This window comes from Juglans regia, chromosome 3 (genome assembly GCF_001411555.2).
Source record: "Juglans regia cultivar Chandler chromosome 3, Walnut 2.0, whole genome shotgun sequence".
In the NCBI taxonomy this organism is placed as follows: Eukaryota; Viridiplantae; Streptophyta; class Magnoliopsida; order Fagales; family Juglandaceae; genus Juglans; species Juglans regia.
This window is the reverse complement of record NC_049903.1, coordinates 2,193,324-2,218,015: the sequence shown is the minus strand read 5'-3', so window position 1 is coordinate 2,218,015 and position 24,692 is coordinate 2,193,324. Positions and strand designations below refer to the sequence as shown.

Sequence of the window (24,692 nt, the reverse complement as noted above, 5' to 3'; positions counted from 1 at the left end):
AAAATAGAGAGGGAATAAACAACTTTGCGTGCGAAATTATATTTTCGTAATAAAATAACGCAATAGATGTTAAACAGTAGTTCAACAAGTTTGGCCATAAATGACAATCCACTGTAGCTGAAAGTTTAACATTTACATAAATGGTGAAGCCAATGCCGTGTATTTTGAGTGAAATTCATCAAATTTTAAACATTGATGAGTCCAATGCCAGTGCTCATAGGCATTGACTTAGCAGTTCATCTCTAAGTTTTGTCAAACTATGATTGAAATGATCCAGCAGTCAAAACTCTTCAGCTCCACTTTTGAATTAGAGTAATTCTAAACTCTTCTTTAAATTTGACGAATTACTATTCATAACCAAAAGAAATTTTTTATTCCAAAATGTTTTTTGCCTCTCCCTCTCCTCTCTCTCTTTCACCCTCCCTCTCCCAACTTTACGCTTGCAGCCTTGCATTTCTCCCGCAAGAGGAAATCGAAAAAAAAAAATGATTTTTCCAGATTATTATGATACAGATTTTTCTCCATTAGAAGACAGACATTCCTCATAAGAATTGTAGATGCGGTCTATGTTAGATAATTAGGTTGAACAAAGATAAATAATTAGAAAATAATAAGTTAATTAAAAGTTAAATTATTAATTAATATATAGTTAGTATAATTGTTAAATATGAAAATAAATAAATAAATATTATTATTAAAAAAATAATATTTTAACTAATCCAATGTAAAGTTATATCTTGAATAGTTTTAATTTTATGCAAAATATGTACTTTTAACTAAATTTTAGAGATGCTCTAACTAGACAGATGCCAATGCTCTCAGGGATATGAATCGGAGTAATTCTACATACAACCGTAAAGTGCGTAACCGCCGCATAATCGCTTTGAAAAAAAGTGGAGTCTACTATTAAAAAATTAATTTTTTTGATGTGGGTCTCATATTTTATTCATTTTTTTCAAAGCGATTACGCGGCGGTTACGCAATTCACGGTTGTAAGTATCTTTTCTCAAAATATAAAGCCCATTTCGCATACTTCAATTGCAACACACAAAAACTGCACCACAGAGAACAGTAAACGAGAGATTATTCCTGCTCATATATACAAGTCAAGGCATATCGCTTTCCCTCTCTTCCCCTATGTGTGAGTTTTCCTATAGCTTTTTTCAGGTGAATTCCCCTCTAAGGGCTCTGGCAGCTCTTTGTATAGCTCTAGCAGCCCTCCAGATCTCATGCTGAATCGCCGCTTTCCTCTCTTTTCTACTCATTCTTGCAGATCCAGACATAGCATCTGCTACTCCTGGGAAGAAAACCAGCTTGCTCTCATAGTCACTTGGAGGCCCATAAATCTACTCAAGACAAAAAAAAAGAGAGACAGAATGAGTTGGCTGGTCAATAGGGTCATTTTCATAATTCAGAATAACAGTGGTGCATTGTTCCTTAAACTGCTTTCCTAAAAGTGAAGAGAATGCAAAATCAAGTTCCAATGGGAAAGTTTCCTTCAGAGTTATTATGATACAGAACCTGACTGTTTTTCTGATCTACACAGCCATCAGTTACAATTGGCTCCAATGAATCTATGAAAAGGAAAGCACTTACAAGATGCTTAAACCACTGCCTTCCTTGAAGCCCATCTGCATCCAAGAACCCTCTTTCAGCAAGCATCAGTCGATCATTCAATGCTCGTTTTTTCAACACCACAGAATCATCTGTAGTTTCCTGCTTTTGCAGTATCTGCTCTTCAAAACAAGAAATGGGCTACAATTAATTTGTTTTTTAAAAAAAAGACAAGCAGAAAAAGGTTCTGATAAAAAAATGGAAAAAGAAAGAAGCATAGTGGAGATTTACATGGGAATTTTATTTAGCTTCACTAATATATATATTTTTTTTATAAGTAAGGAGTAAGTTTCATTGATATGAATGAAAATAGGCATAGCCCATGTACACAGGGAGTATACAAAAGAAAACGCCTAATTTTAGCTTCACTAATATATGAATGCCCCAAAAAAGGTTTATTGATTTTACCTTCGCTTCATTCTCAGCTTCTTTAGCCGCGGATGCAAGTTCTTGAATTGATGTCGTCAGAGGATGTAGGGATACACTACCATTCAAAATGTTGCTCAAGATGTTTTTATACCCCTGCCAATGCGAGGAAATTATAGTTTCTATATTTAGTCTGAACAAAAATAAAAACACCTATATTTCCAAAGGTTTATACAGTTCCAATTACTAGTTATAATTGTTTTATTCCAACTACAACTTAATTAATCAATATTTCCCAACTTAATGATTGTTTTATTCCTAACATTACCAAAAGATCACATGGGCACCTGCAACTGATCAGCATATGAAAGGTAATTGAATGGTAGAATAGAATCATCAGCCAGGTGAAGGGCCAGAATTCCCCAAATTCCTGCAACTGAGAGCAGAAAACAGGAATGGCGTCATCTTGAGGAGGCTAAACATTTCATTGACAAATTGCATGTGAAAATCCATTTAATAACACATGCTAGGGAAAAAGACAGCTAACCAGCCACATGCCGCTGAAACAATGGATCTCCATAATTTGTCATCCAGTTATAGGAGTCAAAAGCCGTGTGATAGACAGGAAAATCTGAATAAGATGGAAGATTCATCACTTTACCAAACTTGTAAGGATCAAAACTGCCAATGAAATATTGGCAAAGTCCAGATTATCACAATGAATTTGTTAATGATTTCAAATGAATTTATTAACATTTTTTTTATGGGAATAGCTTGAAATAATTTTCTCCAGCTACTGAAAAGTTATTGATTAAAGAGCCCTACAAATAGTAGCCAACTCAATCATGGCACCAGTACAAATAGGAGCAAGAAAAGAAATATGGGATTTCAGTTTACCTTCCCTCACACCAAATAAGACAATTTAATTTGCAATATTTGTAAAAGTCCAATTTGTTGTTCTCCTTAAAAGTGAAGTAAACTATGAGATATTTACCTCTGCCATAGTATAAATCAACAGAAGGAACCCCTGCGTGTTGCAGGAATGGAGCAAAATCAGAATCCACTCGACTAAGTCTTTGTATCTACAGTCCAATTGTGGTCAAAAGACCAACGTAAGTTTCATATCACCCAAAAGAGAAAGGTTTCACATCACTTTAAAAAGAAAGCAACAAATATGCAAGAAAAGCAATATAACTTCCATTTCTGCATCCCAAACAAGAAATCAATCAATAGTGCCTTGGTCACTTTTACTCTCAGATGGAGCAAACAAAAATAAACGGGTGGGCAATCTAAGCTTATAAATGTGTCAAATACTCTCTCATTCCTTTTGTTCATTTCTCAATCTTCTTCAAGATCTTTAACATCAAAATTCGACTCACATGAATGCTTGTAATTTCAAAAGTGGCTAAAAACCCTCGTAGAACGGTCTAGGTGCAGGCTTTTGGACCAAGCATATAGGCACACAAGAAATAGATTATCCTTGAGCAATTTTTATGTATACCTTTTTTTTTTATAAGTCAATTTTGATATATACATAAGACCTAATACTGGTGACCTCTACCATGTCTAGAGAGTTTCCGATAACCCTTTTCTAATAACTCAAGCTTGTCTATCACACTGCTCATGAATCCTATTACTGGATGGTGGTTTTTGAATGATGATGAAAATGACTTAGAATTGCACCTTACTGATCGTAGACAAGTTTCAATCACTGAATAGAAAAGCTAATAATGCAAACTTACATGAATGCCTATATTTGTGGCAGCCCACCTCTCATACACCGTCGCACCCTCTGAATCGGGATCCTTAACCTGACAATCAGTTTAAATAATAATTGAGAGCTGAGTCACATCAGTCAAAGACTGGGTGTCAGGACCTGTCATATCATATCTGAAGAGATGATCATTGAATAAATATTTTCCTTTTCCTTCTTATACACTTCACCTTCTTTGTAACCTCATGAAGAAGATTGTCTAGCTGAGGAGTTGCACCAACAAAGAAACCTGGACCTTGAACCGCACAATCTACATTAAGGTACACTACAGCTTTGGGGCCGAGACTCATTAGGTTTTGTTCAACCCACTCAGTGGAGCCTATCTGAAAGAACAAACAAATAGGTAAACAAAATTTAGAAGATGTGACACTTAATTTAGAAGATCCGTTACATCAAAAGTTGGTCAATATAAGTTTTAATGACTAAGCAGATGTTTCTTCAGGGCAGACAGTAACAAACTACATGCACATGCAGACAAACAAGAGTTGATTCCATTCTTCCATCTTTGGGCTTTTAAATGGTTACAATCGCCAGCCGTCACTGACTGATAGATGGCAGCACAAATAGAATGTTTACACCAGATACCATAAAGTCAACAGCCAAATCTCCCTCCAGCCTGTCACTAAGTGATAGGCAGAATCCCAATGAGAATGGATGCTGCAGTCACAAAAAAGCCAATCTCTCCCTCTCTCTCTCTCAATGGTGGAAGTTTCTGTCCGCACAATGCGGATCTCCGATTAAAAGGAAAATTGCAGAAGTTAATGTGAAGCTATAGCTGCAAGGTAGCAATAATGAAGGCAAATGATAGAGATTTTTTTATAGGGTAATGATACACCTACAACTCTTCTATAACCCATTTTACAATCAACAAATACAATATGCCACTTTATTAAAAATGAAATCCAATTTTTCAAAGAGAAATGAGATTTGCGGTCATAGAGCGCACTCCTTTTGAAAAAAAAAATGAGTTAATATGCGACCCACATGAAAAAATTAATTTTTTAATAGTGGACCCCACTTTTGTTCAAAAGAAGTGTGCGGCACTTGTACAACCCATGACTGTATCTAGCATTACTCTTTTTCAAAACCACCCTCCATTTCATATAGAGTTATAAAATAGTTGCAAAAGACTTGTAAGTTGATCATTTTCCTTTTTCATATATTTAACTCTGCTAACAAAGTAGGACCATTGCTAGGTATGATGTCTGACTCAGTGAGAAATACGAGCATAAGCAATAAAATATTATCAGACATCTATTCGTGATACAATCAGATATGGTTAAAGGATGTGCTGTCACAGATACTGTTATGCTCGTTCATTTTTGAAAACCAAAATTCAAGTAACAACAACGAGATGGACACAATAAAGTTACTCTTACTCCCCCCCCCCCCAAGGACAATTGCAACAGTTAATGCGGAGCTGAAGCTGCAAAGTAGCAATAATGAAGGTAAATCATAGACATATTTTTCTACATATCTAACCCTGCTAACAAAGTGGGACTATTACTAGTTATGACGTCTGCATCAGTGAGAAATGCATGCAAGAGCAATAAGATATTATCAGACATCTATTCATCTATTCTTAATACAATCATACATGGTTAAAGGACATGTTATCACAGATACTGTTGTGCTGGTCCATTTTGAAAACCAAAATTCAAGTAACAACAACGAGACGGATGCCCCTTCTCCCCTCCAACGGTCCAACCCCAAACCTAGGGTACACATCAATGACCAATGAATTTTTTTTTTCATAGGTAGACATCAAAGAACAATGAAAATGTAATATTACCTACCATCCCAAACTCTTCTGCATCCCAACTGCAGAGAATTATTGTCCTTCTAGGCTGCCAGCCCAAACGCATCAAAAGAGCATATCGACGGGCAATGTCAAGCAGGGCTGCAGTTCCACTGTTGGGGTCAACAGCACCATATGTCCATGCATCTCTATGATTGCCAAGTAGCACATGGCGGTCAGGCTCTTCCAACCCTCTTATGACAGCAAAAACATTATGAATAGTCACTACCCTTTTCTCCCCCTAAAAAATGTGAGACAAAAAGTTCACATTAAAGGAAAATTAGAGAAGTTGGGAAGGTGAAAGGAAATAATTGGTAAAGGAACAGGCAAAAAAGATCAAGTATATGAAGTAAACTTCTAGTCCAGAGAAGAAGTAAAAATAAGGATAAGAATCAAACATGAGTAAATAAATTAGCCATGTTTACTCTCCTAACAAAACCAGATATCATTTCACTGCATTTAGAAATATTGTTGGGAGTTTCAATGATTTTTAAGGGCTTCAGACTAAATTTAATAGCCATGTTTACTCTCTCAATTCTTCTCTTTTTGATGATGCCCCAGAAGATTTTTGGCTTTGTGCTTTCTGAAAGCAACGACTGTAAATAAGCTGAAACCTCCCTAACTTGACAAATAAACCATGCAGGCATATATCCATGCATGCAGCAAGCCAGGACAAACGTACCTCCAGACTCCAAAGATTTCCTTAGTCTTTTCCTGACTTTTCCTTAAATGCCATTCCCCAGCCAGTCCATGAGAGGGAAAATTATTAGTTGCTCTTTACAGTACCGATGACAAGGTACTTCCATCCGGTCACAACATGCTACGTAATTAAAATTGCTTATGTGAGCACCAATTTTAATTGGCATGGCATCCTATGATAGGATTAGAGTACCAAGTGTTCATACTCCGGGATACCTAATACCTACTCCCACGAGCCTCATGGTTTTGTGGGTGAATCCAAAACTGGCAATCATCAGCCAAACTGAAACTTTCAGGTTTTTCGACAACTGAAACTATCTCAGCCACATACCATCCATACTTGACTAAAATCTTAGCTCAACAAGTAAAGACTACAAAAAATACCAACTTTCCCAAAACGTGTACAAAACTTTCTATCCACGGTAAAAAATACCAAATCCATAACCAAATTAACCACATCACAATTCATTCGTGCCCACCACGGCCACATCCAAAATTAGACCAAACTTTACTCAAACTACCGGTCAAAAGAAGAAAATGACAGAAAGAGACACCGAAGTCAAAGACTGTTCTATTCCGACACAACACTCTCCAGCCACATTTAACCTCAATTTACATTTTGTTTGCCGTAAGAGGGCAGATTTCTAACACAGTTTTCTGCCTCGTGATGTCTTTAAAGTGACATAAGCGAAGCATATATAGCACCAACCTGGTAAGTGAAGTTCAACATTGTGGGTCCCGGGCCGACATGCCCGATGCCGATGCGCCACTCCGATGGAAACGGTGCGCCCCCGAGCGAGCCCAATATGACTTCGGCAGCCTCGGCAGACAAGGGCATGGACGGAATTTTGGGAAATCTTTTCAAAACCTCGGTGTCCTCCAAGTCCAAACTCTCACCACCATCAACCCCAGCCCACCCCGGACTCAGTGGGTCCCCCACGCCCTTCATCACGGTTCCTCTCTCAAAACCCTTCCTAAACCCGTCCCCCTCGGCGTACAGTAGCACAGCTACAGCCCCATGCGCATCCGCCTTTTGAACCACGACCCCTCTGGGCAAATCACCCTTCCTCGCAATCACCACGCACCCGCTAACGTTCACCCCCAATAACCCCAGCGCACGATAGTCATCATCCGTACCGTAATTAACAAACACCGCCTTAGCGTACGCCGACCCGGACGGCGAGTACGCATGGTAGGGTAATACCACGTCCCGAGTCGCTTGCGTAAAGTCCGTCAAGGGCAGGTCAAGGACTGTGCCGTCGCTAAAATGCGCAGAGAGGGAGGAGTGCACGGGATAAGAGAGGAGGGCTCGGTACTGGGCAGTGCGAGTTTCGAGTCCAAGGTCCTTGAAGTGGGAGAGGACGTAATGGGTAGTGTCGAGGGAGGGTTTGGTTCCGGCGAGGTGAGGATGCTGGGTGAGGGCGCGGAGGTAGGATGCAAAGGTGTAGTTGGTGGCAGAGGAGAGGAAAATCTGGCGGAAGCGGGGAGCATTTTGGGAATTTGATTGCAAGAGTGTAGGGTGCGGGTAATGCAGGGTATAGAATCCCAGAATGCAGAGGATGAGGACGAGTAAGAAGGTGCTCAAGGGTGATGGTTTCGGCGTAAAGAAGAAGGTGCCGGGCATGGAGAAAGCCGCTTCGGCCATTTTAGAAAACTAAAAAAAACAAAAAACCGAGTTCAGAAAGAGAGAGTTTAGGGCATGGAGCTGGCGTTATATGCAGAGGAGGAAGAGTCGGAGCAGTTTTGTATGGGAGTTACTGACAGTCTCTCAGTGGGAGTTGCTTTTGTTTTGCTTTTTTTTTTTTTCTCGGAAAAGCTTTCGTTTTGCTTTGTTTTTGTACTTGTTGTTATTGATGTTGGTGGTGAGGATATTTGATTGGTCGGGATGCGAAGCATGAGTTGTGATGTGCCAATCAGTGCCAGAAAAAGGCTGAAAACCCTCTTCCTCTTGGTCTTGGATGGATTCTCATTCTATTTTATGGGGCTATATACGGGGTTTACTGCTTAGCCGAACAGTTCCCACTCTCTCTTCCTTTGTTTTCTTTCTTCCTTGATATACATGAAGCGTGCCTTTTGATTTTGACGCCTTACCCGGAATCATGCGAAAGCGACCCTCTTCAAGTGGATGGGCCACGCACCTTGCCCACAATATATATTGTCTTGTAAATACACTTTCTATCTTTGTAAAGGGAAAGGAATTTCGTAAAATAAGTATTACGTACGTAAATAGATTATATAAAATTGATAAAACTATCCTTACAAATTTACGTGCATTTATATAATCTATTAGATATATTTTATAATAAAAATAATTTTATAATTTGATATGTCACATCAAATCATATCATTTATATAATTATTTCTTAAAATTACATTCTTTAAAAACAATTAAATTGTATAATTTTATAAAATCGAAGTTTTGATATATACGCTATAAATCTCAAAAAAATAATAAGTGATTTAATTGGATGTTGTCCGCTGTATAGGACCCTAAACGTTACAGCTACAAAGGCAATCGGAATAGGACCCTACATGGATTATCTGAACTTTGTTCCCTCTACATCGCGGGTTCACGTTCCAGACTAGTTTTTTCATACAGAGAGAGAGAGAGAGAGAGAGAGAGAGAGGGGTTCCAATGGCCAAAGATGCCCCCTCTGTTAAAGTCTAAAATGAAGTGGTGGGTCCTTCATGTTTTAAGAGCTATACAACATCAACAAGAGGATTACTTATAAAATAGAGGCGGTCTGCTACATAATTTACTCACGCGAGAAGGACAGCCCAACAAACATTTGAGAACACAATGCTACAGAACATCTCACTTCTCTCCCATTCAACTTTTTCATGTCATATACATATATTAAGGTTTAAGAATGTCATTTTCTTATTTTAACAAATTATTTTTTATTATTAAATAAAACCGATTCATAAATAACTCGAAAAATAATTGGTACTAATAGCTTTGCAACAAAATTTGGAGTCAAGTAAAAGAGCACTGTTATTTTAATTAAAGGAAAATTTTAATTGTAAATAATTTTACGCATTAATACGTGCACTCATTCAATATGATTAGTTAGAAAGTAGATTTTATTGAAAATAGTACTAATTTAAATTTATAATATAAATGTAACAACATTAATACACAGATTGGTACGCAAACTTATTTGTACGTAATAAAACTCTATTTTAAAATCTCTACAATACACAATACTTACATAGCATAAATAATACGTTCTACACACCAACTTGAGAATTGAATAATTTTAAGTAAAAGAAACCGAGTTACGTTAAATTGTTTACTTTAATCGATTATTTTCGTTATTTTCTTGATTCAATGGGCTGAGCTTCAGTTTTTAGTGGCTCCGACGAATAATTTGAAAAGAAAAAAAAACACGCACATTTCTCTCGAAACAAAAATATAATTACTCTCTCGATAAATGACATTATTAATCTAATTAAACTGGTACAAGCGTATCTGGCCAAACAGAAAAGAACCGATGTAAGTAGGCGGTGGAACGGAATTTCCAATTTATTTTGTCTTTTTTTATTTCTATTTTTTTAAGAAGCATTCATGCCTTTTCCAGCAAGTGCTGCCCCTCCTCCACATCCTTACTTTGCTTTCAGTGACATCTTTAACAGATACTACGAATAACACATTCTGTGGCTATGAATCCACACAAAAAAGGAATTGTCTCGGTTTTGTCCGAGAAAGACTGCCAGAGACATGAAATATTTTGCCTTTTTCTGGGTCTTTATTCATCTGTTTTCTGTGAAAAAAGGAATGAGAATCAGTGTCCCCTTTCCCCTTTCGCTTTCACTTGCACTTTGTAATCTACGCTAAACGCGTAAAAGCAGAGTAGATCTTTCATGCCGAGGCGAGTGACTGAGTGGGAAGAGCATTAGCTCTCAAGCATCCATATGTCTTATCAGTTGAAAATGATGCATCATATCCAATAATGCAATCATTTTAAGATGCCTTTTTTAAGGGGAAAATGATCAGAGGACGGCAGGGTTCAAAAGAGATTTTGAAAGTCCAATACCAGTGTTCTATGGTATCTTCAGATTATCGAGTGATTAGCTAAACTGTTTGATACATGGCGTCTTGTTAATGGGTCGTCTTACGCTTCTCTTAACTTGGCTGTTACCAACCCTGCCCATGCTCGTTGTCAATTCCCACCTCGGCTTGGCACCTTGATTTTATTATACCTTTGCCAAATATAGACATGAAGACTGTTAGTGTTTATAAGATGTGGCCAAGATGCATAATGCAAGAATACCATACAAACAAGGTTGAAATATACAACAATAATTAGAAAAATTACATATGGAAAGCCAGTGTAAAGGGAAAGCCTCTAAACCGTTAATGATCGTTAGCAAAATTTGATTTGTAAAATAATTTAATTTAGAATTTACCTATAAATCAGATTATGATACATCAGTAGTGTGGAAGGTGTGTCATAATAAATAACTAGTATCTCATATAAAAAGAATTTATAGGAAAATGGAGAGAGAGCAGCTTCACTTGCACTGAAGGCCATCCATGTACGATGTATCGCCTTTATATACTTGCACTTGAGGCTCTATCCATGTACGATGTATCTCCTTTATATGAAGATATTTATTATTCTGTTTCAAAATCAGGGCCACCATCCAGTCTCATACATATGGGTCCAAATACCCTTCAAAGTTCAAATCCCAACTACAGTGTTGTAAGTACCATAAGCAGCAAAAAGCAATCCACATGACAAAATGAAAAAATCCAAGGCTCTTTGCCAGAAATGGAGAGAACCACCAAACAATATCAGGTGAAATGTGGTTGGCAAAACAAATGAGATCAGTGCACATAGAGTACTTCCCACAAGTGAGGCAAATATACCAAACCCGGGCACGTACGAGGCCAAGAACGCCAAGCTGATCACCAAGATTGCACGACTCATATACATTGCAAACTTACTTATTCTGGTTGAATAATCACTGTTGCAGAGGAGCTTCTGAAACCATTTGCTTTTGTCTAAACTTCCTTCCACAATCTCTCTTATTGGGTGTATCATGATTGGGAACGTGAAGATTAGCCCCAAGCACAGGCCAACCTGTTGGTAGACACTGCAAAATTATTTAAGCTGCAAATGACTGCTTGTAACTTAATGATACAGAGGGACATGACATATTGTGCTTAAAAGGTCAATCACCGTGAGATGCTCGCTGAAGGCAAAGTCATGACCCAGCAAATCCAACCCTAACACCTACTTAATTTTCAACGGGAACAAGACAATCAACCTAGTGAAAGGTGCCACAGATCAGTATGTCATCACTTTGTTTTTGTTTTTATTTCTTTAATTTTTTATTGTCTCGTGTAATTTAGAACATGGTTTACAGTGACATATATTCGAAGATAATAAGTACATAGGGGAAAATGATGCTAGGACATGAATGGGGGTTGATTTTATTTCATTTTTACCTATAATTAAATCTGAAAAGCTATTTGGTTTTCATCAAACAAAGTTTGATCCCACATACATAGATAGCGATACGGATTTGTTTGTATCAGTATAGACATGCACGCATATCTATATATGTCTTGAAATATTATGTGTTGGCTGTATCTTTCTGAGTGTCCCATGTATCCAGTAATTTTATATGATTACAACAATTCTATATATACTCATGCATATAGCAATTATATCCAAACGACAAGATACTCCATGTTACCCCCAATGAATGAAAATCGTTCAAAAGCGTACAGTCTATGTACATCATGCATGTATTCTTGTATTTATTCCTAAGACCAATAGGTGAAGCAAATTGGATCGTTCAAGTTAGCCCTAAGTTCATACTCCCCCACTTCTCCACCCCCAACACCAGTAGTAATTAAACTTAAGTACAACGTAGATGTTGGATAAGTGAAAATCAAAATATCAGCGATTACGGGCCACATTAAGAGTACTGTCATCTATAATGCTTAAAATCAGTAATAAACATTATCTTATGTCAATAAAATTAAAAAGCACACATTTAGGTCTTACATCTACAATTATGCACAAGAGATTGGAACACATTACCTGAACTGCTACTGCCCACCAATCATGGGGCAGATTAAGAATCACGATATCTTTTGTTTGATCACCATAGGCCATGTAACCAGAGAATCCAAACAAAACATACACGAGGGTTATTCCCGTGAAAGTCTTGGCCAGCAATTTTGGGAATGTGGATTTTTCTTTCATTGAGGATTCCAATGCGAGTGTCATACCAAACCCGCCAAAGCAGAACACCGCCATCCCTCCTGCGTAAGATAGTCCTCCTATGTTGGATGTGATTGCCGCCCTATCCCTAAACGAAAATTCACTTCCTACAAGTTGTTGTATGTCATCCTTCACCACAATTGCCATAGCTAACACATTACAACAATCGGCAAAGATACTAAACGGTGCTAGAGCTGAGAGACTGCCTATCCATGACAAGCCAATTTCAATTGGTACCAACAAAAATATGGAAGACCCCAAGGTGAGACCTTGGCCTTTGAATATCGATGAAAGGTTTTGTCCTATAAATACTAGATATGCCACTGAACCTCCAACTTGGGTAATCAAAATAAGAAATTCTGCTAGATAACCGCCGGTTCTTCCCATGCATTTATAACCCAAGTCGCCGTAGGCTTTCATCTCTATTGATTCTTCTTCCGATGCCAACTTTCGCCTGCATTGAACCTGTTGACCCAGAGAATTAATTTAAATATTGGAACACGAAAAGTCCCCAAAAAATGCTGAGTGAAGTACGGGTGCTGACTTCTTCATGACAGCCTTGTACCTAAATATTCATCGAAATCATTTGAGGGGTACGTAAAAATATCAAAGATAAACGACCAAATTCTACATAAGGTATCACCCATCCAGTTATCTAGATATAAGGGTCCTGAAATTTAAAAAAAAAAATACAAAGAACTATTTTCCGCGGATATCCCGAAAGAGCCTGACTCTGAGTTCTAGTAAAGCCTGTACTCCAAATCTACATCTGGGGACGAACAAAAACGACGAAAGAAAAAGCCGATCATGAACTTACAAGGAGGAGCATGCAGTAGCAGCTGGAGAGCCCAGCCACGAGAACGACAATCGAACCGGCAAGCCAACCGGCACTTCTGAAAGCGAAAGGAAGCCCCAACACACCCGTCCCAACAACGGAGACTATTATGTTTCCTACTGTTTGAGCCATTGAAGCTGTTCCTATCGAAGAAGTAGATTCAAGCAAAGGAACTGAAGCACGTTTTCTTTGTTGCTCCATAGTGGAAGCTCAACCCAGTGAGTTTTCCTCGCTGAACTCGTGGCCTATAGCTTTATAACTAAGAAATTTAAACCAATGGATAGTATTGAACCTAGTTTGGATTTTTTGGGATTTGATCCACCGTCTGAGAGAGCTGTGTTCGATTATCAACCCACCTACTCACGCCACGTCACCAAACGCTAGGCTGTTCTATTCTGGAGTTGACGACTGTAAAATTGGGAGTAGGCGTTACAAAATAAGTTCCCAATTACATGGTAGTGTCAGTGTCAGTGTCAGGATAAGAAGGTAGTAATCCAGCACTGCAATTCGGGACCCATTTTGTCTCTCGAATAGGTTTTTTATTTTTTTTATATATTTTTTTAATCATCATAAATATTTTAAAAAAAATAAAAAAATTACAACATCATTAAAAAATATTTTTTTAATCATTCAGTAAAATAAAAAAAATAAAAAACATTCGGGACACTCTTTAGGTCTCGAATTCGGAACCTAAAGTATTTCCCAATTTTTAGTCATTAAAATCCATTATATTTTTAGTCATATTAAACGGAGATGGAAAAATGCTACATCCCCCGATGGGCTGGGCTGTAACATTTTTTTATCTATATTTTTATATAAATATTTTTAATAATTTTAAATATTTTAAAAAGTAAAATAAAAATTATAATATTATTAAAAAATATATTTTTAATTACGAAATAAAATAAAAAAAAATATTTATTCTACTTCGTAATTAAAAAAATATTTTTTAATAATTTTTTTTTTTACTTTCTGATTAAGGAAATATTTTTTAATGATATTTTAAATTTATTTTATTTTTTAAAAATGTAAAAAAATTTATATAAAATATAAATTAAAAAAATACACATAGAAAAATATATGCTAAGTTCAACAGGAGCCACCAGTGGGTTGTAGCATGTCTATTTTAAATATTTAAAAAAATCATAATATTATTAAAAAATATTTTATTATTTTTTATAATTTTTTATTTTATTTCATGACTAAAAAAGTATTTTTTAATATATATTTTTTTACTTTCTAATTAAGAAAGTATTGTCAAACTCAAGAGTATCACGATGATCACAGGCTATATGAGATTATGTAAGGAATCGTAATCAGAGTATTGTAATGGTAAATACTAAACAAATTAGAGTGCTATTGTTGTAAAAAACAACATGTGCTTTAGAATTCATTAAAGTTAGAGTTCCACTGCAAACTTTATATTAAAAATATGAATTTGGATTGGATCTCAAAACAATCCGACGTGACCAAACTCGAAGTTTCCACTTAAGCCGAAGGTTGGGAAAGCATCTTTTTACCACTCCTAGGAGATATGCATAGATTGGTATTGTTTATATGAAGTTCAAGTTTGTAGTTCTATGACAATTGAAGGCGTCTTATCTTGATTCATTTGATGATATCTTCTGCAGATAACCCAAATGAAATCAGGGTCTGTTTTCAGGAGCCATATCCTTCAAGAGGTAGGGACTAGGGAGGATTCGAATGGAATCTTCAGGAATGATGAACTTCAGTATATGTTTCGCTAGTAACAAAGTGAGAGAGAGAGAGAGAGAGAAAGGGGTTTACAAATATGATTTAATAAACTGGGATTAGAAAGATTAGAACAAAAGAAACAGCTGCTGTATAACAAACTCTAGTAATTTGCAAAGATGTGCATAAAATACACAAGGCAAGCAATTTTCACGTTCAAAATGTTACCGCCTCTTCTACTTGCAGCAAAGTATGTTTTCTGTTCTCTCTCTCCTAACCAGTTGTCATAAAATATCCAACCGTTCAGACATGTCTTCGACTAAGACAATTAGGTTGCTGCGTTTGAATAGCGTCTTTCTTCCTATTTTCCAATTGCTTCAAGATCCCAGAGACATTTTAGATGGCCTCAAAATAGTAGGGCTGGCAAACACAGTCAATAGCATGTATCAGTTTCCTCCTAGGCCCCACTGCATTTGCACCCATATCTTTGAGCTTCTTCATGGTTAAATTCACCAACTGAAATTTATTAACACTCTTCCTTTGAAAAATCCTCACAAACTGACTCAGTCCGAGCGATGCTAGCCACCTACTCAAGCCCCCAGCCTTTTGAAGATTCCTCTCAAGATTTGATGCCCTCAGCCTTTGACTCACCAACATTCCTCCATCGAAGAAGCCACTTGGGCAATGTAATAGTCTAGGCCGCTTGATAGCTTTTGAGGTATCAGATACCCCAAATCTTTTATCAGTTTTTGAGGTGCCAACTTGATCTACCCTGCTCAAGCCCCCTGCTTCCATTATTGAATCTACCCTTAGTGGCTTGGCTAATGTCGACAAATCTTGAGCAGGAACTTTTCTTGTAATTTGAATACCCTTTCTTGGAGCCAATGGTATGGACTTCTCTCGTTCATCAACTGACAATATTCTGGGACATATATCAATTGGAGCTTCTATTTGGTTACTCGTTGTCTTTCTCGGTATGGCTTGTGGCTGGCTTGGTCCTGGCTTTTGAGTTATTAACTTTTTTGCAGCAGGAAGAGGAGGCACCAAAATGGTGACCCTCTGCTTTTTCACAATCACCCAACCACCTTCTCCTTGCAAATCCAGATCATTATCAGATTTTGATGAGTCAATGTAGCCACTTGGAGTGATATTCTTATTTCTAGGGGTTGCCACAAGGTGTTGCTTTGTTCTCACCATCAGAAGACAATCTGCTTGTATGATCAGAAGACAATCTGCTTGTTATTATAAATCATGCAATACACTCAATATCCCATGTATTGATTTGATGACAACCAATGAAATCAGTAATGCATTAATGAAATAGAGCACACGATATCTTTTTGACAAGTAAAACAGACTTTTATTAATATAGACATAGCCCAAATACACAGGACATATACGCGAGAACACCCAGTTAGGAGCTAAGGATAGAGACTAATACTATGCACACAACTCTGACACAGCAACAAGTGGATTACACAATAATTATTTTGGGCAAAACAAAACAATTCACATACATGCAAGTACTGTGGAATATGAAGGAAACAATATCCTTTCCAAATCTCTTGTTTTGATATGGGAACAAATTGAGCAGTCCACTCCATCTACTTGATCATAAGGCACAGATAAAATGAAGTTCAATTGAACATGAGAAGAACTGTTACAATGCTCATTTGTAGAAGTAAAAACTTCAACTTAATGAATCTCACTGCAGCATTGATTTTTTAACAAGAAAACCAAGGTCACGAAACAAGAAAGAGGTTGTGTACCATTTGGGATGGCAAACCTATCAACCTTATACTGCTCCTATTTAAGAATCTATTCCCTTCTTCCACTCTATCACAATAAGTGACTGAGACCACAGGATAATTGACAAAATTTAATTGAAAATAAAAACAATCGAGCTTCCCACTTTCAGGAGAAATACCGAGCTCTAGACTTTTTCCACATAAATACTAATCTCGCACCAGTCGGGAAAAAAACTGACCAATGATTATATGAGGTTTTCCGTCATTATTGATGCTAAATTAGAACTGAAGAATTGGCACAATGATCAAAAGAAAACCTTTTGTATTTCTAGCATATAGTTGCATGCCAAAGATATGATGCTCCAAAATATCTGCCATCAAAAGCATCTTTACATGGTTAATTATTCAACCGAAGTCAATTCAACAAACGAGAGTCTGAAAGACATGACTACAAATATCCCTTGGTTTTCTCAATGTGAAAATTATTTTCGACTTCTGTAGACAAAATGGTTCAACAACTAACTCCACTGAAGAGCAATAATTTTCAAGCATTCGTATATGTATCCTCGTTTACCTTCTCATTTACAAGTGTGGTCCCTTTTCCCTTCAGAGGTTCTTGGTCAAACGTTAAAATTACACGAGCAAGATCATTTATTGGCCTATAAAGTCACAGTTAAATTAATATGAGCAAGCGCATTTCTTCCCTTATGAGGTCAACCGCAAAACTCTTAAGAATTAGTTTGACTTAAATGAGGCCACAAGTTGTCTTAAGTTCTTAACTGTCAATGTTGGATTAAAAAAAACTGTCAAACCTGAAACCCCCAAGTAAGTACTAACTCTGCAAACACAGAGACGGATTCTCTCAGTCACTTGAATTGCATAACCAGTGAAACTACGAATAGAGTGAACAAAAGCACCTTTTTTTCGATGTGAAGACTGAAGGGCATGATAAGAAAATCATGGAACGTAAGAGAGACTTGAGAAAATTACCAGTAGGGAGCTGGGGCAGGCGAATCGTAAATAGTCAAAGCGCTTGACTGAAAGCACCCAAAGCCCTAAGGAACGAAAACCGGATGATTAGATCGAGATAATGGAAGTGATTAGGAAAACCAAAATGAAACTCAATGCCGTTTTGGGCATACCTTTGATGAGCTCAATCGCCGGAGACAGAGCCAAGTCCGGTTCTGAAGTTTGGTTTTGGGTTGAATTTTACGAAAATATGAGTGGTTTGTCATCTTCGCGTGTTGATGTATAATTGTATTTTTGTTCTTAAGGCGAAAATAAGTCGCTGCCTTTCGGCCGGGCTATGAAGAGTTTTTAACGGCGAAGACAGAACGACGGTGAAGGGATGGCTCAATTGGAATTGACGAATTTATATTTAAAAAGTTGGGGATATTAAATGAGTAATACTATATACATTTTTAGACTGTGATTTTTTTTTAAAAAAAATAAATTTTCCATTACAAAAATAATTTTTATATGTGTGTTTCAGATTTATTCATTTTTCTTAAATGTAATGCACAAGACTTATACATTATAGGACTATAAATATCAATTTTTAGATAAATAAAAAATTTAACTGAAAATTGAAGTTGAAATCAGATCTTCATTATCATCTCAAAATATCTGATCAATGAAAAACTAATTTAATTAATTAAATTATATTAACAAAAAAATCCCCATTTCGTATTCATTTAAAATAAAATTATTAGTTTTTTTAGTCGCTTTATAATTGACATTGCCATTTTATAAAATAAACTCGCCATAGAAATTTATACTTTGAGAAATAAAGTTATCCTATTTATATTCTTCCACTCCAAGACGTGCATAATCAATATTTCATACCTTCTTTTTTTGTTAGTTATCCCTTCCTTCTTGAACATTAATATCTGCAGCATAGGTTAGTTTGTTTCCTTGTTGGATAACTTTTATTTTTGTAAAGATGAAAACAATTCCTCTGTGAAAAGATAATAGAAAAATGGAAAAATATACCAATAAAAAACTACAAGACATAAATTGGCTTTATCATATTCTCTTCATATTAAAAAGAAAATAAGTACTATAGTTATAAAAAAAAATTCAAAAGTAAATTCAAACTTAATATGATATATTAGATTTACTTTACAATACAAGTAACTTTACAATCTGACATGTCATAGGAAGCCTCATCAGATTTATTTTTATGAATTTCTTTTGTAGCCAAATCATTTATGTAAAAAGAACTATATTTTACCAATTAATTTTGGCTAAATTGGTATTTTCTCCTTTAATGAAAAAGAATTATTATATGAGAAAATAAGGTAAACATTTAGGGTTGGTTTGGTTACACAAAACTAAACTATCTCATCTTATTTCATATAATTATTATAATTTTTTCAAACTCACACACAAAATATAATAAATAATTCAACTTTTTTAAATCTCAAAATAAAAATAATATTATAATTTTATATTATAATAATATTTTATTCAACTTTTAATAAAATATTTTATCTCATCTAAAGTGCGTAACCAAGCGAGTACTTAATTGATTGTAATATGTAATACATTAGGGATTTGTTCAAATCAATCTGCCAGCCAAATGGTTATTAATTACCTATAATATATATACTAAATTAGTCGGATTTTTTTAGATTTTACGATGGCCCAACTGATCATGGAAGAGAATTTAAATAAAAAAAAATATTTAACTTGTTATTAGATAATAAATTAAGTATAAGAACGATTTACCATTTTAAAATGTATCTTGTTTATAAAAAAATATGAATAAATCTAAAAAAACTCAAGAAAAAAGATTATTTTTTAAAATAATGTTATGCACAATTATAGAATGTGCAAATGATGCATAATCATTTTTAAAAAGAGTGAGTTTTATTATTAAAAAATTAATTTTATATGTAAGTTTTATATTTATTCATTTTTTTTAAAAAGATTGTGCAGTACTCATAATATCATTTCTTTAATTTTTAAGACTTTTGATTTTTTTTAAAAATTTTTTTATATACAATTATTTTTATATATTTTTTTACGTACTTTACTAATTTAATTAGCTTTGTCTCTTTTTTAATTTAAAATAAATATTTTTATCAATTACATAAGTGGAGTGTAAACAGCAAAATCATTTTGTTTTAGAGGTAGAGCACGTGAGGTCAGTATAAAGAATAAATATAGATAGAAGTTACTTTTGGGAGCATTCATTTTGTACACATGATATGACATCATCTAGACCACACATCTCTCTAAGTGAGTGTTGGGAACAATCAACTAGAAGTAACCACGTAGTGAGTGTAAAGTGTGTACTGCTATAATGACTTCTCTTTAATATTACTCATTAATAAAATGATTATTAATAAAATTATATATTTTTTTATTTAATTTTTAATGATTAAAGATATTAAAAATTATTTAAAAAAAAAAAAAAAACTAGCGTACGCCCAGCGGTTACTGGCACGATCCATTAAATATTGAGAGAGAGAGAAAAAGCAAAGCCCGACGACTGCTAGAAAGTGGAAAGGATCACAATTACACGTGCGTAGCATGCACAGCGAAAGCAATAACTCTTCCCTCTTAACAGCCTGCGTCAGCGTTAATGAAAAACAAACCAAAAACGGAAGGAAGGAAGCAAGCTTGCCTACGTAACACGCGGGCTTTCCGCGAACTGCAAAAGTACTGTAATCCTTCTGTGTGATCTTTTAATTCTTATTACGCGCTTGGAACCTATGCCACCGAACGAGTCTGGAAACGCGCACCATTTTATTCTCCTCAATTAGCAGCAATACTCCCGATCACAACCACGAACTTTGATTTTTGTTTTTCTTTAAATAACCAATCACTGATCCAAATCTTTCTCTCTCTCTCTCTCTCTGCAAATTATCTTTTTCATCCGGTATCCTCCAAACAGAAGATTAAGCGCCCCCAAGGTATACAAGAACCCGAATCAAAATTTTTTTGGTGTGAGAATTTACTGGCTTGTCAAGAAGATGAAATTCGGGGAGACTTTCACGGAGTACCTGCACGGTGACCAGGAGTGGTTCTTGGAAAAATGTTCTCATGTCGAATATAAGAGCCTCAAGAAAGTTCTAAAGACCTGTCGGAGTTGCAAACCATTGGGTGATTCCTGCAAATCGGAATGTCAATGTGAATCTTGCCCTCGATCGTGACTTTAGTTTTCGTTTCTCGGGCCGGTGTTTATTGTCGTTGATAATAGTTTATCCTCTAATGATTGACATTGTTGAATTTGTGAAGTTGTGTATTGATGAAAAACAAATCTAGGGAAATTACAGTGAAAATTGATGATTAGTAAAGCAAACGAGAATAATTAATCTTCGATCTTTGTGCTAAGTTTGATTACATGAATCAAGGGTTTTTTTTCTCTTACAGGGCATTCAAACTATTTGAAAAGCTGCTAACTTGGCTTTTTTTCATAATTTTTTTTTTAAATTTGTAAACATGCGCGTGGATTTGTCAAACATAATCATTTTTCTTGTTTCTTTGACATACTGGGAATTGCATTTTTGTATTCTTTTAGTTGGTAGTCGATAGTCCCTCTTATGAAGCTTTGTGCGTTGATGATCTGTAGTGTGTGATCAGAAGTTCTTTTCTGAGCTGACGAAGGAAGCTTCGGAAATAAATGGATGCTTTAGTTCAAGAGTGAGGCATCTCCTTGATCTTCATGTTGCCTCCGGAATGCAGGGATATTTATTGCGTTTGCGTCGTTATTTCAAGAATGATCAACAGGCAATGGTACTAGAAGGACGGATGCTGGTTGAATATGTTACAATGAATGCGATTGCAATCAGAAAAATCCTTAAGAAGTATGATAAAGTATGCATCGGATAAGTTTGTACCTGCTCACTATCCTCGCTGTTTTGGTTGATTTTCCTTTGCATCAAACAATAATTTCCGTTGTTTTGCGCCTTCCCTTTTAGGTTCATTGCTCAGAAAATGGGAGGAATTTCAAATCCAAATTGCGGGCGGAACACATTGAGCTTTTGCAATCACCTTTGCTCATAGAATTGGCTGCTTTTTATTTGAGTCTCAACGGAGAAAAAAAAGGAGAGTTTAATGAGTTCTCCAGCCAGTTTTCTTGTGATTTTGATGCCACCCCACCTGTAATGAAATTGAGACTTCCGCATTCTATAAAGCTAGAATATGATCTGACTTGCGCTGTTTGCTTGGTAAGATCCTTTTTTTCAATTGCATTCTGGGGAAATATATTTTGCTTTTGCACGCATTCTCTTATATATGTGTATTTAATTATGCTCTCACAGGATGTTGTTTTTAATTCATACGCATTGAGTTGCGGCCATCTTTTTTGCAAGTCATGTGCTTGCTCATCTGCTTCTGTCTTGATCTTCCAAGGCCTTAAAACTGCAAATCCGGAGTCAAAGTGCCCAATTTGCAGACAGGTTTGTATTTAGCATCAGAAGAAAATGGGGAAGTATTATTTGATGTCCAAACGCCTGTTAATGCAACTAGAGAAACCTAACAATAAGCTAGTCAACTTGTTGTACAATTCGGTAGGGCCTTGTCTTTTGACTTTCTCGTGACTTTCTTAAGTATGCTTGCTTCTTCTTTAATCATTTAGGGGAGGTTTAGAAGGTTAGATGTGAATTTTATATTTTGTTTTAAAGTTTAAAATATTATATTTTAACATTATTATTATTTTAAAATTTAAAAAATATGTATTGAGATTTGAAAAAATTAAATTGTTTATTATATTTTATATGAAGATTTAAAAAAAGTGTAATGATATGAGATGAGATGAGAATTTTATATTTTATTTTTGTTACCAAACCTGCCCTTAGTTGTGTTTGTACAAACAATTCGGACGAGATGAGATGTATTGAATAGTAATTTAATAAAATATTATTAAATTTAATTTTTTAGTATTATTTTTATTTTAATATTTGAAAAAGTTGAATTTTTATTATATTTTTTATGAAAATTTAATAAAATTATAATGATGATATGAGATGAGATAAGAAGGTTTGTGTATCCAAATCCAGCCATAAAGGAGGAATGTTTTTAGTATTATTTTTATTTTGAGATTTAAAAAAATTGAATTGTTTATTATATTTTTATATAAAAACTTAATAAAATTGTAATGATGAGATGAGATAAGACGATATGAGATATATTAAATAGTAGAAATGAGATGTATTAAATAGTAGTTGAATAAAATATTATTAGATATAATTTTTTAGTATTATTTTTATTTTGAGATTTGAAAATTGAATTTTTTATTATATTTTTGTATAAAATTTTGATAAAATTGTAATAATGAGATAAGATGAGGAGATTTATGTATCCAAACTCATCCCTGAATGTTTCAAAGTGCCTGTTGAATAACATACATTCCAACAAATTTGAAGTTGTTGTTATGACCAGATTACATGGTAATAGTTATAACTGTGAATCTTGAGGGTAGTTTAGTTGGTCTGGTTTTGCGTTTACTCTTCAATGATCATCAGTTCGAGTCCTCTTAAAACTATTGGAGGTTACCTAATCGTTAACTTTAGGGCTCGTGGGATTAGTCAAGGTGCGCGCAAACTGGCCCAGACACCTACAATTAAAAAAAAAAAAAAATTGTAACTGTATAGTGTGGGTTCCGAGAGAGTAAATTTATCTTTTTTATCTTTTCTGGATCAGGTTGGAGTATATGCAAAAGCAATGCACATGGTAGAACTGGACATGCTATTGAAAAAAAGGTGGAAGAGAAATGAATAACCTATTCCCCCTTTCTTCGCCTGAGAAAACATCGCCATTACTGACCTCAAGAGCTCTTGCAGGTGTAAAGACTATTGGAAGGAGAGGTTTGCTGCAGAACGTGCCGAGACGACGAAACAATCCAAGGAGTTTTGGGATGCAGAGGCCAAGTATTTAATTGGGTATTGATCATCATGTGGTTCTCTCATGATAAAACTGAGTTTTCAATCCTAGTACTAAGCATTTGCATGTGGTGGGATTTTAGTGGTGCTTGGTGTATCTTTGGTGACAATGTTCGTGCTTTTAGTTTTAACTCACGAGGAAGACATCTATTTTCACCGTGACCATATATATCATCAGTTAATTTGCAATGTTGCTGAAAATGTTATTTTGTGTTTATCATCTAGAGTTACCTAACTTATTATGGAAAATATATTAACCACAAATGGATTACACAAAAATAATTTCATAAACTGATGTGGCATGATATATTTCGTCAAATTGTAAAATTATTTTTATTATAAAGTAAATCTAACGGATTACATAGACCCACATCAATTTATAAGATTACTTTTATGTAATATCTTTGTGGCTATACTAATACCCACTTATTATATATAATCAAGGTTTTTGTGGATATTAATTTCTCTCTATCGTTGCTTCCCATTTTTTTTTAAGAAAGAGAAATGTTGAGTTTGCAATAAATATTATAAGAAATATTATTTTACAAATTGATGGGAATTTATATGCCAGAAAATAAAAGGTGAAAATGTTCAAATGGCACAAGAATTCGACCTGAATCGATTAGAAATTGAGCCAATTTCAGTATTTTTTTATTCGTACACATAATTGTACGCGTATTCGTACTCATAATTTTTGTAGACTTTATAATTGTAATGTCAGTTTGGATAGTGAAAATATTTTATCTCATCTTATCTTATAATACAATAAATAATACAACTTTTTAAAATTTTCGCACAAAATATAATAAATAATTTAATATTTTCAAATCTCAAAATAGTAATAATATTAAAAAATAACACTCTAACAATATTTTATTTAATTTTTAATTTTTATATAAAATCATCTCATCTCATCTCACTATCCAAACCACACTAACTTTATCTATTTTTTCATAAAAGTATATATTCACTGTCAATTTGGATACAAAATCCTCCCATTAATCTCAACTCATTTCATTTAATCATTATAATTTTTT

General features: G+C 35.0%; 4 protein-coding genes across 12 annotated transcripts; 1 reads left to right on the top strand and 3 right to left on the bottom strand.

Moving 5' to 3' along the window:
• Positions 1-1,014: 1,014 nt before the first annotated feature.
• Positions 1,015-8,198, bottom strand: LOC109011903 (probable glutamate carboxypeptidase AMP1). Its single transcript, XM_018993283.2, has 10 exons — positions 6,961-8,198; positions 5,551-5,793; positions 3,925-4,077; positions 3,723-3,791; positions 2,975-3,062; positions 2,528-2,611; positions 2,328-2,416; positions 2,023-2,136; positions 1,597-1,731; positions 1,015-1,346 (listed from the first exon to the last, which is right to left on the bottom strand). The coding sequence occupies exons 1-10, from the start codon at positions 7,894-7,896 to the stop codon at positions 1,164-1,166; spliced, it is 2,094 nt and encodes a 697-aa protein (XP_018848828.1). The 5' UTR covers positions 7,897-8,198; the 3' UTR covers positions 1,015-1,163.
• A 1,571-nt stretch (positions 8,199-9,769) lies between these two features.
• LOC109011902 (amino acid transporter ANT1) lies at positions 9,770-13,632 on the bottom strand. 2 transcript variants are annotated; one of them, XR_004801186.1, is made up of 4 exons: positions 13,308-13,632; positions 12,308-12,955; positions 10,771-11,338; positions 9,770-10,454 (listed from the first exon to the last, which is right to left on the bottom strand). XR_004801186.1 is itself a non-coding variant. In XM_018993282.2 (3 exons), the coding sequence occupies exons 1-3, from the start codon at positions 13,524-13,526 to the stop codon at positions 10,937-10,939; spliced, it is 1,269 nt and encodes a 422-aa protein (XP_018848827.1). In that variant the 5' UTR covers positions 13,527-13,632; the 3' UTR covers positions 9,770-10,936. The 2 variants fall into 2 exon arrangements, 1 of the variants encoding a protein (XP_018848827.1); XM_018993282.2 differs by having other exon boundaries at positions 9,770-11,338.
• Positions 13,633-15,108: 1,476 nt separating this feature from the next.
• On the bottom strand, positions 15,109-18,017 carry LOC109011901. Of its 7 annotated transcripts, XM_035687979.1 has the most exons (6): positions 17,908-18,017; positions 17,756-17,820; positions 17,546-17,603; positions 17,340-17,424; positions 17,083-17,136; positions 15,109-16,225 (listed from the first exon to the last, which is right to left on the bottom strand). In XM_035687979.1, exons 5-6 carry the CDS (start codon positions 17,108-17,110, stop codon positions 15,414-15,416), a joined length of 840 nt encoding a protein of 279 aa, XP_035543872.1. In that variant the 5' UTR covers positions 17,111-17,136; positions 17,340-17,424; positions 17,546-17,603; positions 17,756-17,820; positions 17,908-18,017; the 3' UTR covers positions 15,109-15,413. The 7 variants fall into 7 exon arrangements, with proteins under 7 accessions (XP_035543872.1, XP_035543871.1, XP_035543874.1 ...); XM_035687978.1 differs by having other exon boundaries at positions 17,340-17,603; XM_035687981.1 differs by lacking the exon at positions 17,083-17,136 and having other exon boundaries at positions 17,340-17,603.
• A 2,467-nt stretch (positions 18,018-20,484) lies between these two features.
• Positions 20,485-23,846, top strand: LOC109011964 (probable E3 ubiquitin-protein ligase BAH1-like). 2 transcript variants are annotated; one of them, XM_018993380.2, is made up of 6 exons: positions 20,485-20,902; positions 21,345-21,589; positions 21,694-21,942; positions 22,036-22,173; positions 23,417-23,475; positions 23,557-23,846. In XM_018993380.2, exons 1-6 carry the CDS (start codon positions 20,746-20,748, stop codon positions 23,660-23,662), a joined length of 954 nt encoding a protein of 317 aa, XP_018848925.1. In that variant the 5' UTR covers positions 20,485-20,745; the 3' UTR covers positions 23,663-23,846. The 2 variants fall into 2 exon arrangements, with proteins under 2 accessions (XP_018848925.1, XP_018848924.1); XM_018993379.2 differs by having other exon boundaries at positions 20,610-20,902; positions 21,694-22,173.
• Positions 23,847-24,692: the final 846 nt, after the last annotated feature.

Excerpts from the sequence above, each read along its gene's own strand:
- LOC109011964 (XM_018993379.2), top strand. The coding sequence starts at position 20,746 with ATGAAATTCGGGGAGACTTTCACGGAGTACCTGCACGGTGACCAGGAG. Across the intron at positions 21,590-21,693 it reads TCCTTAAGAAGTATGATAAA|GTTCATTGCTCAGAAAATGG; the intron begins GTATGCATCGGA and ends CTTCCCTTTTAG. Across the intron at positions 22,174-23,416 it reads AGTGCCCAATTTGCAGACAG|GTTGGAGTATATGCAAAAGC; the intron begins GTTTGTATTTAG and ends TTTCTGGATCAG.
- LOC109011903 (XM_018993283.2), bottom strand. The coding sequence starts at position 7,896 with ATGGCCGAAGCGGCTTTCTCCATGCCCGGCACCTTCTTCTTTACGCCG. Across the intron at positions 3,792-3,924 it reads TTCATGAGGTTACAAAGAAG|GTTAAGGATCCCGATTCAGA; the intron begins GTGAAGTGTATA and ends ACTGATTGTCAG. Across the intron at positions 2,137-2,327 it reads CATATGCTGATCAGTTGCAG|GGGTATAAAAACATCTTGAG; the intron begins GTGCCCATGTGA and ends TCGCATTGGCAG.
- LOC109011902 (XM_018993282.2), bottom strand. The coding sequence starts at position 13,526 with ATGGAGCAACAAAGAAAACGTGCTTCAGTTCCTTTGCTTGAATCTACT. Across the intron at positions 12,956-13,307 it reads GCTACTGCATGCTCCTCCTT|GTTCAATGCAGGCGAAAGTT; the intron begins GTAAGTTCATGA and ends CTGGGTCAACAG. Across the intron at positions 11,339-12,307 it reads GGTGGGCAGTAGCAGTTCAG|GTTGGCCTGTGCTTGGGGCT; the intron begins GTAATGTGTTCC and ends GTCTACCAACAG.
- LOC109011901 (XM_018993273.1), bottom strand. The coding sequence starts at position 17,152 with ATGCTTTTGATGGCAGATATTTTGGAGCATCATATCTTTGGCATGCAA. Across the intron at positions 16,226-17,082 it reads ATATGCTAGAAATACAAAAG|ATTGTCTTCTGATGGTGAGA; the intron begins GTTTTCTTTTGA and ends TCATACAAGCAG.